General features: G+C 39.3%; 1 protein-coding gene across 2 annotated transcripts; it reads left to right on the forward strand.

Moving 5' to 3' along the window:
* Window positions 1-208: 208 nt before the first annotated feature.
* znf711 (zinc finger protein 711) lies at window positions 209-12,635 on the forward strand. Of its 2 annotated transcripts, none has more exons than XM_026279815.1 (9): window positions 209-359; window positions 1,607-1,692; window positions 1,796-1,908; window positions 3,215-3,577; window positions 4,833-4,991; window positions 7,207-7,344; window positions 7,424-7,561; window positions 8,411-8,542; window positions 9,486-12,635. In XM_026279815.1, the coding sequence occupies exons 3-9, from the start codon at window positions 1,833-1,835 to the stop codon at window positions 10,661-10,663; spliced, it is 2,184 nt and encodes a 727-aa protein (XP_026135600.1). In that variant the 5' UTR covers window positions 209-359; window positions 1,607-1,692; window positions 1,796-1,832; the 3' UTR covers window positions 10,664-12,635. The 2 variants fall into 2 exon arrangements, with proteins under 2 accessions (XP_026135600.1, XP_026135601.1); XM_026279816.1 differs by having other exon boundaries at window positions 219-386; window positions 9,486-10,663.
* The last annotated feature ends 3,841 nt before the right edge of the window (window positions 12,636-16,476 follow it).

Raw genomic sequence — 16,476 nt, forward strand, 5'->3', positions numbered from 1 at the left:
TGAACGAGTTAATTGTATTCATTCAGCATAATGCTAATTGAACTGTGACTTGTTTTGGAAGACAGCGCAATGTTTGTTATCGTATGAGGTGACGTAAAAGCGTGCCGCGCGTTCGCTCTGCCCCTCCCTTTGCTGTTGTCAACGAGCTTTCTGATTGGCTGAGGCTTAGAAACGAGTACTCCGATTGGCTGATGCAACGAATCGAGCAGCGTGATTGGCTCAGGCCTGGAAAACAGCGTTTGGGATCCTCAATGTACAGGCCGCAGTAGTGCTACCGTTGGAAAATTAACGATAATAAATCACGACAGATTCGCCGGGATTCGAAACTCTTCAACGCTCCGAAGGCAGTCACGGAGCAGGTAAAGCGTTCTGGATTTGTGCGGCAGGTGTGTGAAACGGTCGCCGGCGGCCCTGTCGGCCACGCGTGAGGAAGCGCCCCACACTCGCGCCAAAACTAGTCCCTCCGGCCACTGCCCGCCACGCTTGTGGCTAAAAAGCAGTCATGTACGAAGTAAATGCAGAAAGTACACCTTCGTGTCGCGTTTTTGTTGCATTCCTGGTTGTGTTGTAGTCATTTACGTGTTGCCATATTAGGTAGCTAATGCTATTAGCCGTTTAGCATATAGTGCAATGGCGGAGGGCAAGATGGCGCAGTAACGAGGCTGCACTTGCGCAAGCTTTTAACTGCGTATTTCTTCTGTTATATTAAAGTGGATCTTACAACCTAATATTGTATTTTGTGTATGTTTCTAATTGTATTGAGTCGATACAACGCTCGTAACTTTGTTTCGAAGAGACTCGGTCACGAACGGACTGGTTATTGTCGAATACAAAGCCTACTATGGCTTGGCTAAGACTGGCCTCATGAATATTAATGAGGTCTTTCAGGCGTTGCGTCGTAACTGCGCTGGTGCGTAACGACATTAATATTCATGAGTCAAGTCTTGGACGTAGTAGGATTCGTAAATTTGGTTTAACGAGTTTATCATCATCTTCACCACAAACACCGCCCCGATCAAAGCACAGAGAGCGATTTCACACTCTTTCTCACACACTACTTTTTTTTTTTGAAAATATTACATTACCGTTCGTCTGTTCAGAGACTAAACTGATTTTCAAATACAGATATATGACGTCATGTGGGAAGTCCCCTCAGCAATGTTATATTTCTCAAGTATTTGTTTACGAACTGTGATGCCTGTATGTTTGTAATTTGAATTACTGTGATGTTTGTATGATTGTTATTTGAACATTAATAAAAAATGAAATAAAAAAAGTTATATTTTTCAAATTGTTATTACTATTATTAACCGTATATAATTATGGCCAGCCACTTTACTGTTATTATTCAGTGTATAATAATAAACATTTATACATACTGCTAATAAAAGTGTTATAAGGGTAGACTGTCTCGCACATGTATGGAAACATTAATAAACAGCAGTTTGTATTGCTGCCATGCTTGTATGCATTGATCTATGTTTTAGGATATAATTTTTCTCTCCAAATTTTGTATTTGGAAACAAACAGTAATTTGTAATTAAAACCTCCCTGAGGTTGTCTTTAAATGGCATGACATATTTCCTTCTTTGTTTCTCTCTTTCAGACACTTTCCTCCCAGATGTCAGATTCACAGACGTGTTTAATGTTCGTGAAGGTTTTGCATGAAGGGAGCCGCTGTCAGATGTGAAGGTGTGTTAAACAGCAAGCGTTTGCTCTCACGTGCCTTTATTGTGAACGGAAGAGATGCTTCATCATCAATGAACTGTGATGTGTTTTATATGAATATTTTTAGCTCAGCGCAGTGTAGTGTTGTGGAGCGCCCTCAGATCATGGATCAAGGTGGAGGGATCCTGGAGCTTCACAAGGATCTAAACATGCCCCATACCATGATAATGCCAGATTTTGGTAAGGAACCGTCAGCGAAATAGAGAGTCGATTAAATAGCACTGCACTGAATGATGATTTTATATGTTCGTTTATTTGTTTTTGATTTAACATGAGTGTTCTGTGTCCATAAGCACACACACTGGTCGTCACTTAAAGTATTCGCTCACCCAAAAATGAAAATTGACATAATTTACAAATAATGGTGCTCTCTCTTTTAATTACAATTACGTTTTATTACAGGAGTGGCTTTGCTAAATTGTTCCACGAGTCACTCCTGAAATTGCTATGATTGATGAAGATCTTCTATGATTGGACACTTTTGTTGTGATAGTTATTTTATAATGATCCAAAAGCACAACATCAGGGAGTGGAAATGGCACATGAGGTAAAGAGGAATCCTCTGCTGGTTAGAGTTGTACACGCATTTCATTTTCATTTGAAAAGTGTTTGTTTTCCACCATGTGGCAGAAATCATCCACTTAAAAATACAGGTTGTAGGACCTGCCACTAGAGGGCGCACTACCGAAACAATAAGAATCGCGTGGTTTGATGACGCTTATAAAGAGCATGGAAGCGTGGACTATGGATCAGATGCGTCATAGAGCGGGTCTAGAGACGCGATGCGTACATTTTGGTAACCTTAATTTTCAATAGAGAGAAAGAAACCTTTCATGTTTGATTGAAAAATATCTTCATTTGTGTTTCGAAGATTAACCAAAGTTTTATGGGTTTGGAACGACATGAGTGTGAGTAAATGATGACAGGGCTTTAGAAAGAAACTCCTCAGTATTCATCAACCAAGCCTCACATACAGTCAAACCAAAATGTATTCAGACACCTTTCTCACATTCTCACAGTTTATTCGCTATAGTTTAGAAACGGTTTATAAAATATGAGAATAACTCAGAGTTAAACTGTCAGAACAGATTCATCTTGATAATGTCAGATAACTTTGATAGAAAGGTGTGTTCAATGGATTCGGTTAAATAACAGCCAGCTGTTAAATTTAATAATAAAATTAGATAATACCAATTTAGCTCAACCAGTTACCAAGCAATGCTTCATTTTGTTCAGTCTTTGGTATAAAAAGATCTCATTAGCAATTAAAGAAAAAACACTTAACTAAAACATGGTCAGGTCAAAGTAATCCCAAACTTTGATGGCTAGTCCACTGTATGAGGAATGTTTGGGTATAATATGTCACAGCTCACTTTATTTAGCTGTCCTCACTACTGTAAATGATCTACAGTGTCCTGCACCCACTAGTAGAGTCAAATATCAGATGTGTATCTGGAGTCAGGGTAATGTTTGTGTTGTGATGCAGGGATGGGAGGCCTGGCCCACATCGACGGCGAGCACATTGTGGTGTCAGTGCCGGAGGCCGTGATGGTGACGGACGAGGGCATCATGCTGGAGGCTGAGGTGGTGGAGGGTCCTGACATCATGTCCGAATCCATCCTGGGGGCCGAGGTGGCCATCCAAGAGGCTGACCTGATGGAGGAGACGGTGCCCGATCAGGTGTTTGTGGCTGAGCTCATGTCTCCTGACGATCAGAGCCCGCTGGACCACGAGCTGGTGACCGCAGAGGTCATGGTGACGGACACAGAGACGGTCATTAAAGCAGTGGATGAAGAGGAGGAGGAGGAGGATGTGAAGAGCACTTCGGAGGACTACCTCATGATCTCCTGTGAGTCTGCTGTTGCATGGATTGATGGATCAGGGCGTGACGCTTACCTTTTTCCCAAGGAACACGTGCTCCTAAGTTGAAAAATAAAAAAAAAGTAGTGTAGGGGTGCAATGCAAATTTTTCTGATTATGTGTTTTAGCTTAATAAGGGGATATAAGGACACATTCAAGCACAATAATTTAATTTAACAGAACGCAAAGCAGTGCAAGGATAGTTTAAACACCGAGTCTATTTTTCCGCTTTGCTGCAAGCCCTGAATTAATGCAACAGCGCATTGTCTGCTGTAAATATGAACATGGATTGACACAAATGTGGAAATTACATTGTAAATGCATAGAATTAAAGTCTCCTGTGTTTTACAGTCAGCACACAGGCTATGGTTTTCTGGCTAGGTTTAAAGACAAAGAGCACTTTTAGAGAAACCAGGCAAAAATAGATGGCACTTGCGGAGGTAAGAAAGCAAAGTTCTTTATGAACCGCAGGAAGGATTATAATAAAGATTTAAAAGCAAAAGAAAAGGCAGCAGAGCTGACAGTTTGAGTCAGTGGTAAGTTTTCATTAAGAATGTGATAATGAAGTAGTTTAAATGTTTAAACACTTGCTTGTGCATCTTAATATATGAATCTAGAAGTTAATGCAAATGTAAAAAGCATTGAATAATGTGTTTCTTACATTTATTGTGTTTAAACACGTCTACGAAAGATTGTATTAGCTACTGCACAATGCTGAAAAAAAAAAGAAATCGGTTGTTTTATGGATTTAAATAATCAGACATTCTAAAACAGAATTTGGTAACAATTAAAAAATATGGTGAGGAAAAAACATTTTTTGTAGGGCCCTAAACATGTAATTTTTGTTAGACATGCTTTTTGATAAGCCATTTAATTTTAAGGAGTCGAGAAAAAAAAGGAAAAAACAGAATCCAGAAGATTTAATATAAAAAAAAAAACAATTGCAATTTAGGAAAAAATAAACCTGATTTCATAGGGCCCTGCTGCAGTGTGATTGCATCATAAGGTGGGAACAGCTTCTCATCTGTCTTTGCTTTTCCACAAATAACTGGAAGAAATCAGTAAGTTTGTTCTAGACTACTGTGTAAGTTAGGCTCTTTAAGAAATTGTATTCACACTCATTCTCCTAAATACATTTTCCAGTGCGTACACCCCTATTTTCAGTCAGAGATGCAGTGAAATGCTTGCACTGTGGATGGATTGATTGGATCCGCAGCAGTGTTTGATGTGTGTCTTCTGTGCAGTGGATGAGGTCGGGGAAAAGCTAGACATTGGAGACGCACCTTTAAAGATCACTGCAGACGTGGGCCACGATGACGAGGGCTCGAAAGAGGATGAGTTCAGCTCCGAGGTCATTAAAGTTTACATCTTTAAGGCTGATGGAGATGAAGATGTGGAAATAGGTAAGGAACACATTTCACATCAGTACCTCTAGCTGATTGCATTAGGGCTGCAACAGATGATTATTTTGATAATCGATTAATCTAACTATTATTACAATGATTAATCAACGAATTGTTGATTTATTTCACTCATGAATTGGTATTTTCCAATTTGTAATTCAAACTGAAAGTGACACTGACTCTGGTTTTTCATGTTTAATAATTTAAAGCTCCTTGATTGAAGGATCTCTACTGCAAAAATTGTAATCCGATGCTTTCTTAACTGCTGCTTTCTCACTGCTGTTAGATCTTATTGTGTTTATTTTGTTATTGAGAGCAAAGCGCAGCATATATTTACATATTCATCCAAACGCAGCTTAGTACTGAGCCCCGCACATGACATGCAAGAAAAAAAAAATAAATTGTACTAAAAGGTGCACAGGATTACTATTGCTTTCCCTCCTCGTCTGCGTTTGCTCTGAAGCGCTGTCTTCTTCTCTTGAATTTTATCCAGGATAGCTGAGTTACAACCTTGCTCTACAGCGCCACACTGGTCAAACCACATTATTGCAAGCTCTTATATTAGCTCTTATGAGATCAAATGACTGCTCAACAACAGAAATATGTCAACATTTTTTATTGTCGATAATGTCGGCTAATCGTTTCAGCCCTAGACTCCATACTCCATACTTGTGCAGTCACTGTAATTGTTGCTTATGTTTAAGGATTTGAAAGAAACACCAACAGGTACAAAAACCAAGTTAAAGGGATAATTCATTCAGAAATTTACATTTTTTAGCTGAAACTGTGATCACTGATGATTCATAAAATGCACATCAACGGCTGTCCGCCTTTGAGATTCAACACAAAGCTTAAGGAACACAAAATTAATACCCGTGTCTCCTGGTAATGAGGTCTTATGAAGTGAAACGATCTGTCTGTGCAAGAAATTGAACATTGTTTACAACATTATTCCCTGTAATCCAGAGCCTCAGGAAACGGGGAAATCGTATTCTTTTCCATGAACTGATTCTTTCAGACAGTTTGTTTCAGTTCACTGGTTCATTAATGTAATCATGCAATGGCATCACGTATACTCCGTTATGCTAAATTAATGTGATTATGTTAAACATAAGCATTCTTTAGCTCAACATTTTATGTAAACCATGAGGAACTATAAACCCCACTCCGTCGATTCACACAGGCTCATATCAGCGGCTCATCGGTCGAGTCAAACTGTTTCCTCAGAAAAAATAGTTTTTTATTACATATATTATGTTTCACGATTTTACTATTTTGCAAGATGTCTGAGCATTACAAGCAATCTCATTTCCCTATTATAAAGACAAAAAAACTAAAAAACAATAGCAGATATTTAGGCTAAAAATCTTTGTTCTTATTTTCTAATAACAAAGATAAAAGAATGACAAAAAGATACACATTACCACTACACATAATATACAAATAAATCAAACAGTGCTTTATTGTCAAGCACAATAGGTGTATTTAGCAGAGCATTCAAGAAATTGAATAAAAAAATTGACAAATAAAATACTATATGAGCTGATTCCTAAAGCAACTCTGTTAAATGTCTTCACTCAAGAGCAGTGAGGGATCTCTTTGTGTTTTGTTGTTTTATTAACGTTGAAGGAATAGTTCACCCAAAAATACAAATTCTGTCAGCTGTCTGTCAATACTGTCATAGTGTTTACCACCATTTACTCACTCAGAAGTGGTTTTAAACCTGAATGAGTTTCTTTTTTCTTATTCTATCATACTCCGTGTGGACCAGCATCTTTTTGGTTACCCACATTCTTCAAAATATCTTCTTTTGTGTTCAGCACGAGGAAGAAATTAATACAGGTTTGGCACAAGCTGAGCATCAGTAAATAATGGCAGAAAATACATTTTAGGGTGATGTATCCCTGTAATGACCATTTAAGACCAGCACTCCTCTAATATACAGACACATATACGTTTTTTAGACAACACGTAAACCTTGTCTGTTTTGACAGTATTAGCGCAAAAGATAACTTAGTTCAATAATCAGGTGCTGTTTGACAGGCTCTGGATTACAGCGAATATGTTGTAAATAGTGTTCAGTTTATTGCACAGAGAGATCGTTTCGCTTCATAAGACCTCCTCATATCGTCAGGAGCCACTGGGATTCATTTTGTGTTCCCTGTATAAGCTCTTCTGACTCAGACTGACAGTAATGACTCTGTGTGGTGTGTAGGCAGCACCGAGGTGGTGGAGGAGAGTGATTTCCCCAACGGACACGCAGCGCTGGAGCCGGCCGCTTCAGGAAGACCGACCAGAGAGAAGATGCTCTACATGGCTGTGAAGGACACCAGCCAAGGAGACGAGGACATCAGTGAGTTCTCCATCTCTCTTTAAGAAGAGTCACACGCACATGTGAGTTATGTTCAAGCTGTTCTCTGTCCTGAATGTAGACTGCTCAGAGATGACTGACCAGGTGTATATGGAGGTCATCGTTGGGGAGGAAGAAGCTCCTGCTATCACTGAAGCACAGCTGGAGGACGCACCGCTCAACAAGACCTTCGTTCCCGCTGCCTGGGCCACTGCTTATGGTCCTTCACTTTATTTATATTGCAGGAGAGATAGAAATTGATTTATATGAATAGTTAATCAAAATTACATAATTCTAGCTGAACTCTGTGTAGCGTAATAGTGTCATACTCTAGTAAGGTACTCCAAATATGACTATATTTAAAGTTTTGTGAAGCCATGTGATAGTTCAGGGTAAGGTTTCAGCAGAATCCTTTTGGCTAAATTACTGGTGAATGTCGAGAAAATATTTAAGTTAAAATTGCAGTAATTTAACAATAAATTGCATGGTTCTCCGGTGATGGTTAATAGTCACATGACATTACAGGAAAACTATTTTGTTTAGTTATCGTCTTATATTGATTGTTTGTATATTAAGTATTTAAAATCTTATTCCTTTTTTACAGTTTATTTTATAATCATTTTATAATCACAAAATAATATACTGCTAATTTATACATTTTTATTTTATTTTGAGGATCTTCATTTTTAATCTTTCCAAATTACAAACAACTAAGCCTTTTTTTATTTAGACTTAAAAAAGCAAGCAAACAGAATTAATATTTGCTTTGACTTTGAAGCTTTACATTAAAGTGAAAGCAGCACATCAGACTGAATCACATTCTTTTGCAATTCAATGTATTTATTGCAATCTTATTTATTAATTTAAATGTAACATTTTTACCACTGAATTATGAGGTTTGCAAACTCACAACTCTGAAACGCTGCAATAACTGATGACAGACTTTTAGCTCACAGTCACGATCGGTCTTCTAACATAACACTTATAGAAACATTCTCCTTTCCTTTAGTGATTTTATAGCGTGTAAATGTCCAATCCAAACTCCTTACCAGGCATGGCTTTCCCACAGGAAGCAGTCTTGAAAGTAAGAATGGTGCAGCCACCCCCTACCTGCAGATCTCTGACAGCATCAGCACAAGCAGAGCACTTAAACAAAAGATCAGGAAGAAGAGGAGAGGAGAGACACGCCAGTGCCAGACAGGTATGATCCGCCTCACCTGTACACGTCTCATACAGTAGGTAGGGATGTACAAGTGATGTCATTCACAAGTTTCTGCATGGACCTAGCTAAGGCACAGGTTCTCAAGCCCTGGGACATAACAGGATGCTTTAAGAAAAATGTATAGCCTATATAAGTAATAGGCCTGACATAAAAATAACAATTTGTTTTCATAATTGTTTTTTGCAAATATGCGAAATACATCTGACTTAAATAATTAAGATAACTGATTTAAAACAGAAGTGTGGCGCTCCATAAACAAGTTCACAGAAAAAAAGGATGAAAATGCATTCTGTTTGTTTCCTTTATTTTATAAAAGCACAAATCTTCTGTTTTTATTGTGAGTGTGCAGAAATGAAAGTAAACACTTTTGCTGAAAAGGTTTTTTTATTTATTTTTTGTCGCGCACCGGGGCGAACACGCATATTCTAGCAATTCAAACTTACACCGCAGTCTGTTTATTATCAAAATAAAATCCAGTCAACTAAACATTTAAAAGGTAACACTGGTCAGTTTAAATAGACCGTATACCAGTCCGCTCTGCTGTTATACCAATGACGTTTTTACTCATGTGAAGAGGATGATCAGACGAAACCAGTAGCTGTTAAAGTCGCTATGATTCTTCAGGATCTTCATAAAAAATGTATATAGCATAAAAAAAATATTCTTTCAGTATCTAAGAGTGCTTTAAGTATCCGAAAGTTCACAGATAATAGTTATGGGTTTTTCATTTTTGCTCAATACTATTGCTGTTTGATTATTACTGATGAGATCATAGTCAGTGGCAGCTTTAATAGGCTGCATTCTGCATATCCGATCTTTTGTCCTGTTCTGAAAGCATAACTGACTGTTTACACATTAACTTCGGATTTCTTGTTGGATATCCTGTCTCACAACAGAAGTCCATGCTCTCTTTCTGTTTCAGCTGTGATCATTGGTCCAGACGGCCAGCCCCTGACCGTCTACCCCTGTCACATCTGCGGCAAGAAGTTCAAATCACGCGGCTTCCTGAAGCGCCACATGAAGAATCACCCGGACCACATTTTCAAGAAGAAGTACCAGTGCACCGACTGCGACTTCACCACCAACAAGAAGGTGAGTTTCCACAACCACCTGGACAGCCACAAGCTGATCATCAAGAGCGAGAAGATCCCGGAGTACACCGAGTACACGCGGCGCTACCACGAGGCCAGCCCGCTCAGCTCCAACAAGCTCATCCTGCGAGACAAGGAGCCCAAGCTGCACAAGTGCAAGTACTGCGAGTACGAGACGGCGGAGCAGGGGCTCCTCAACCGACACCTGCTGGCTGTGCACAGCAAGAACTTCGCTCACGTCTGCGTCGAGTGCGCCAAGGGCTTCCGGCACCCGTCGGAGCTCAAGAAGCACATGCGGACGCACACGGGCGAGAAGCCCTACCACTGTGAGCACTGCGACTTCCAGTGTGCAGACCAGTCCAATCTAAAGACTCACATAAAGAGCAAACACGGCACTGACCTGCCCTTCAAGTGCGGCCACTGCCCGCAGGCCTTCGCCGACGACCAGGAGCTCCAGAGGCACACGGACATCTTCCAGGGCCATAAGACTCACCAGTGTCCACACTGCGAACACAAGAGCACCAACTCCAGCGACCTGAAGCGGCACGTCATCTCGGTGCACACCAAAGACTTCCCGCACAAGTGCGACGTCTGCGAGAAGGGCTTCCACAGGCCCTCCGAACTGAAGAAGCATGCAGAAACGCACAAGGGGAATAAAGTGCACCAGTGCAGGCACTGCGAGTTTAAAACGTCGGACCCGTTCGCGCTCAGCCGCCACATTCTGTCCGTTCACACCAAGGACTTGCCGTTTAAGTGCAAGCGGTGCAAGCGCGGATTCAGGCATCAGAACGAACTGAAGAAGCACATGAAGACGCACAGCGGGCGCAAGGTGTATCAGTGCCAATACTGCGAGTACAACACTACGGACGCTTCGGGATTCAAACGGCACGTCATATCCATCCACACTAAAGACTATCCGCACCGGTGTGACTACTGCAAGAAGGGTTTCAGACGGCCGTCGGAAAAGAACCAACACATACTGCGCCATCACAAAGAAACCCTGCTCTAACGCTCTTTCTTTCTGCTCCATGTGTCATGTACAGCCCTCTTATTTAATGCAGTGTTTCTCAGCTTTCTTCAGTCCTCGGACCCACTGCTCTGCACGTTTGTCTCTCTCTTATCTAACACACCTGATTCAGACCATCAGCTCGTTTAGGAGAGAGATCCATGAACTGAGTGTGTCTGAAAAGAGAAACAGCAGTGGGTCCTGAGGACTGATTTAATGTGCAGGCACAGAACAGTATGGTCTTGGTCAAGATGATCATGTCACACCTCTCTCCGTCTTTAAAGAAAACAGGGATGCCTATATTTTTATACTTTGCTTAAATTCTGTTAGCAAGTCGTATCCTCTATATTAAAGGAATAGTTCACCCAAAAATGAAAATGTACTCGCCCTTGTGTAGACGTTTCACAGAACGTTCTTTCATTAACGAATAGCATCTACTGACAGCTGTCCGTCAGGCTTCAAAAAGGATGAAAAAGCACCATAAATGTAGACTTTGTGCACTTTTTGTGTTCATTTTGGACTTTGAGAGCTGGTCGCTGTAAACTTTAAAATGGAAAAAGCATTGCAGTGATTGTGTGCTCCATGGAAGAAAATGACATGGGTTTTTAATGACATTAATGGGTGATATATTCCTGGTCTCAGCATCATCCTAGACCTTATTCAGGATAGACCGCATATTTTACTGCACCTTACCGTTTTATACCCATCATGATGTTACTTTGAGCAGTACTGTTGTGGTATCTGAACCAGTGCATTTTCGATCCCAGATCCCGGTGTCTCCGGCGTTCCTCAGCTTTGTGAATACCATTACCAAATCCAGTGTTTGTGTAAAATCAAACGTTCACAACACGGCGAACGTGCACGTACTGCCAATCACTTCTGAGCTCTTGAGTCATGCCTTACATGTATCTTTATTTTATTTCTTTTGCACTGAATTGAGTAAGTATGAATCGATTGTGAATATTTTCAACAAGTTTCGGTTACGCTATAATAGATGTATACATTAACAAATGCAAATCACATTAAGAGCACCTTTTGCTTTCATAATGTCACTTTGAGTTATTTATTTTTTAGCGGGTGGGCAAAGGTAGACACGACATCCTAAAGCAGAAGCCATCCTTCAGCAGTACTTGCGTGTAAAAGACCTCAGCGACTCATGCCTTGATATCTAGCTCTTGTTGATCTGTGTGGCTCTCATATAGGGTGGATTTGGAGGGACTTCCCAATCTGTAATGCTCACACCAACGTCATCATGTGTAAAAACCTTCGTTATAAGCTCCGTCTCCGAACAGAAAGTATTTTAAGTGATTTCCAATTGAACCGCTTTAACAATATTTCAGATTCCTAGAAACTGCGAGACGCCTCTTCTAATGGTTCATCATCTGGACAGATGGAAATCTCACTGAAGTTACAGCGTAAATGGATGTAGTAGATTTGGCGTAATTCGTAGTTGAATTGGTTGAATGAAACGCAAGCCCGTGATCTAGATATTGGTGTGTTTGTTCCAGTTGTGGTTGGAGACTAACATTCTTCATGCAAGATAAAACTCATGCATTTCAGTTATTTTCTGAAAGGACGACTACTGGTACGAAGGAATCAAAATAAGTATTTCTTTCAAAAAGCTTTTTTTGTTTTCAGAAATAGTTTCACACTCAGGTATTTCCTTTAGCAAATAGCACTTTTCAGATGTAAGAAATTAACACGGCCTAAATAAATCATTCAAGGAAAATCCTTTTAATCCGCTTATAAGTGTTGTATTATGCCATTAAAGTGGGTAATAACACGTACTGTATTCTGTTACTGTGTCTCTAGTTCAGTGTCAGGGCACTCGTCAAGGGCTTTCTCAATCACACAATCATTCTGGTACATTAAGTCCCTAACAATCCCACAATCCACCACATAAAGCAGGATGCTGATAATGTTGATAAACAAAGCACAAATTGCATGAGCTTACCCAATAAATATCATAACATTCTGCAGGTCTCCAAATGTCTCATTCACCCTTCCTCAAACTGAATAAAACAGTCAGAAATCTCCCATGGACTGCAAAACAATGAACTTCTTCCTCAGTATTTGTGTCTTGTATCTAAACATCCTTAAATCCAGATGCATTTACTTGAAATGCCAATTTAACATAAGAAGTCATGTTTTCAGGAGCCTATGCTATAAATGAGGGGTATGGAGCTATTTTTCCCTTTGAATTAAGCTCATATTGCTGAGCCCATTGGCTGGTGTTCGTTCTAGATTAATCAAACTCTGATGTGATCAGTTTCTCATAAAACAAGATCTAAGTTGTTTTCATGTTGTCTAGTGGTTGGGAGCAGAGCTATTCAATCCTTAAGCCATTTTTTGTTCCAGTTAATTAAAAAGTGATCAAGATCAATCCAGATTTTCAAACTTTGAAGTGTTGCTACGAGGCATTTTGCAAGACTTTTACATTTAGAGAACCTATTGATATTCTGTGTTCTCCTCCTAGGTTTTTCTCTAAAAGTGTTTCACAAAGCTTTGAAGATCTAGATCTAGCTCCTGAATCTGTGAAAGGTTAGGAGCAGGGAAGAGGAGTCCTGAGTTACTAAGACCAAGCCACAAACGATCCTAAAATAGCTGATGCTGTTGGCAGTCTGCCTTGGAATGTAAACATTGTCTAAATATTTGATGATAGTGAGCTTTTATAAAGACACCACCTTTGGTTTTGGAGGTTATTCCAGCTTCAGATTGTCCTTTTGATTATATCCTTGTGTCTTTAACCAGTTGGGCAAGAGGTAACCGCTGTTCTTGATCCAGTTTGGTTTGCATGTCTTAATATCAGCCAGGATTATTTTACTCTTGTTAATTAAAAGGCTGTGTTTATATGAATATTCACTAATTTTGAGAATCATACGTGTAGGAGGCTGACGATTAACTGACTTTGACAGCCTGCATTTTAAAATCTTTATTTGAGTATGGCAAAATAACACTGTGCTCTGCAATATTTCTATGAATAAATCTCTGACAGAGACTGTCAGCCAATCACTGTGGGAATAGTTAATAAGCAAGCTGACATCCTCCGTAGCAAAGTTAGCCTCTGCGCTAAATTTTTTAATGCTATTTAGGAGAACTTTTAGTGGTAAGATAAAATGTTTTGTGAATACGGGCCCTGGAAACTGTGGGTACAAACAAACAAACGTTTTTTCATGGAGCATGATGATTTTTGCCATAAAAAAAATCGCTCATTTTGACCCATACAATGTGTTTTTTCCTATTGCTACAAATGGTGCATCTAATAAAAATTGAATATCATGGAAAGGTTTTTTTTTATTTTTTATTTAATTTTAAAAACTTTCCTTATATTCTTTATCCATTGCATTCATTCATTGCGTTTTTTGTTTTAATTCTGATGGTTATGACTTAGCTTAGGAAAATTAAAAATTATCTCAAACTTTTTTCTTAAAGATCAATCAAAAAAAAAAAAAAAAAATTAGAAAACAAATGTTCAAGCAGTTTAATTATGCACTCAATACTTTGTCGGGGCTCCTTTTGCATGAATCACTAATTCAGTGCTGCGTGGCATGGAGGTGATCAGTCTGTGGCACTGTTGAGGTGTTACTGAAGCCCAGGTTGCTTCGATAGCGGACTTCAGCTCCTCTTTATTGTTTGTCAGATGTTACTTATCTTCCTCTTCACAACACCCCACAGATTCTCTGTGAGGTTCAGGTCAGGTGAGTTGACTGGCCAATCAAGCACAGTGATATCACGGTCATCAAAACACCTGGAAGTGGTTTGGCTCTACTGGCAGGTGCTAACATCCTGCTGAAAGAGGAAGTCAGCATCTCCATAAAGCCTGGCAGCAGATGTCACAGCTCCCCAAATCATCTCTGACTTCAGAAACTTTCACACTGGATTCTGTGCTTCTCCAGATTTCCTCCATACCTTGATTTCCAAATTTACTTTAATCTAAAAAAAGACAAAAGACGTTTTTTTATGAAAGAAGTCAACTTTGTATGAATATATTTTGATACAGCACTGTGGACAGCCAGCCCTTTCAGCGATGACCTTCTGTGCTTTACCTCCTTTGGAGGGTGTTGATGATCGTCTTCTGGACATCTGTCAAGTCAGTAGGCTAATTCCAGTCCCTCCAGAAAAACGTGATTATGCGATCGCTTGATTTAATGCATAATCAGCCAATTTATATTTATGCGGGGTCGGATTTTTTCAAATACCCCGCTCTTTTGCCGCATAAATTGTCAATTTCAGAAAGCAAAATATGTGGGGCTAGCATGATTTCATAATCCCCGTATTTTAGTTGCAAAAAACTCACATATATATTAGCAGAAAGTTGAAAAATTTTGCGTTTACTTCACACAAGTAAAGCGCAATTTCCCCTTATTGCCATGGGAACCTTATGAAGTGACGTAATTACGTGACGTGAACATAATCTGCAAACTCCGCGGAGAAACCAGGGTGAAACTTGAAGCGCGCAAATCATTCTTATTTGCCAACAAAAATAAGCGCAAAAAAACCCCACACAAAGCAGTTTCCTGATTTGTTACATCACAGTGGAGCCAAATTATATTGTGAAAACTGCGGTTTGAAGAAATAGAGAAAAAAAGGTGATTCCCCAACACCCCCTTCTCACTAGGCTACTAACACTGTTGTAGTTTCATTCAGAAGTTGATGCAACTTTACAGTTGTAAGATTGCACTTTTTTGTTACAGAACAGTACCAAAAACTTACAGTTGTAATTATATTTTTAGAACTTAGAACTTTAGAAGAGCTTTAGAAAGAGCTTTATTGCCAAGTATGCTTACGCATACAAGGAATTTGTTTTAGTGACCTAAGCTTCCAGTACACAGAGACATATTAGTAGTATGTAATATAATTTATGTTGCAGTAAGAGATTGCAACTTAAATATTCTGTGATTTAGTATGCTTGCTTATCATAGGAAGTAATAAGAAATTACTCTTTACATTAAGGTAGTAGCCTAGTGAGAAAAAGGTGTTGGGAGAATCACATTTTTTTCTCTTTTTCATCAAACCGCAGTTTTTGCAAGTTCACGCAATTTCATCGCATAAAATTGCTAAAATATGCAGCATATTCCATCGCATTTTTTAAGAAAACATTTTTGTTTTTTTATTTTTGTCCGCAACAATCACAAAAAAAAAAAAATCTCCTTTTTTCTGGAGGGACTGTAATTCTAATTTTTTGAGATACTGAATTTTAATTTTTCCTGTAAGTCATAACCATCAGAATTAAAACAAACTCTTGAAATATTTCAGTTTGTGTGTAATGAATCTAGAATATAAGAAAGCTAGCTTTTTTAATTAAATTACAAAAATAAAGACCTTTTTCATGATATTAATTTTTTTTTTTTGATGCACCTATGTATCTGTGCAATCTAGTTTTGTTGTCCAGGGTCACATTTATGTATTTGCCATAAACTTCGTCCCAACCTTAAAGGGATACTCCACCGTGTTTTCATATTAAACTATGTTTTTCCCTTAACTAAGACGAGTTGATACATACCTCTCTCGTCTCAGTGCGTGCACTCAATCGCTTTGGCGCGCGGTGACACTTTGAAAGCACTTAGCTTAGCCCATTCATTCAATATGGGCCAAGCAGAGAAGCTACCAAACACCTCCACGTTTTCCCTATTTAAATATAGTTACTCGTGTACCTCGACCTAGGACGGTAACACAAAACAAAACGTTGTGCTTTTCTAAGCGTGTAAAATGGATAACTATATTGTATGGCGGAATACCATGGCAAGTGCTTGTAAGCACTTCGTCTTGGCGCAGTAATATCTTCACTAGAGGGAGCGGGGGCCGGTGAGAGGATT

Source organism: Carassius auratus, chromosome 14 (genome assembly GCF_003368295.1).
Source record: "Carassius auratus strain Wakin chromosome 14, ASM336829v1, whole genome shotgun sequence".
In the NCBI taxonomy this organism is placed as follows: domain Eukaryota; kingdom Metazoa; phylum Chordata; class Actinopteri; order Cypriniformes; family Cyprinidae; genus Carassius; species Carassius auratus.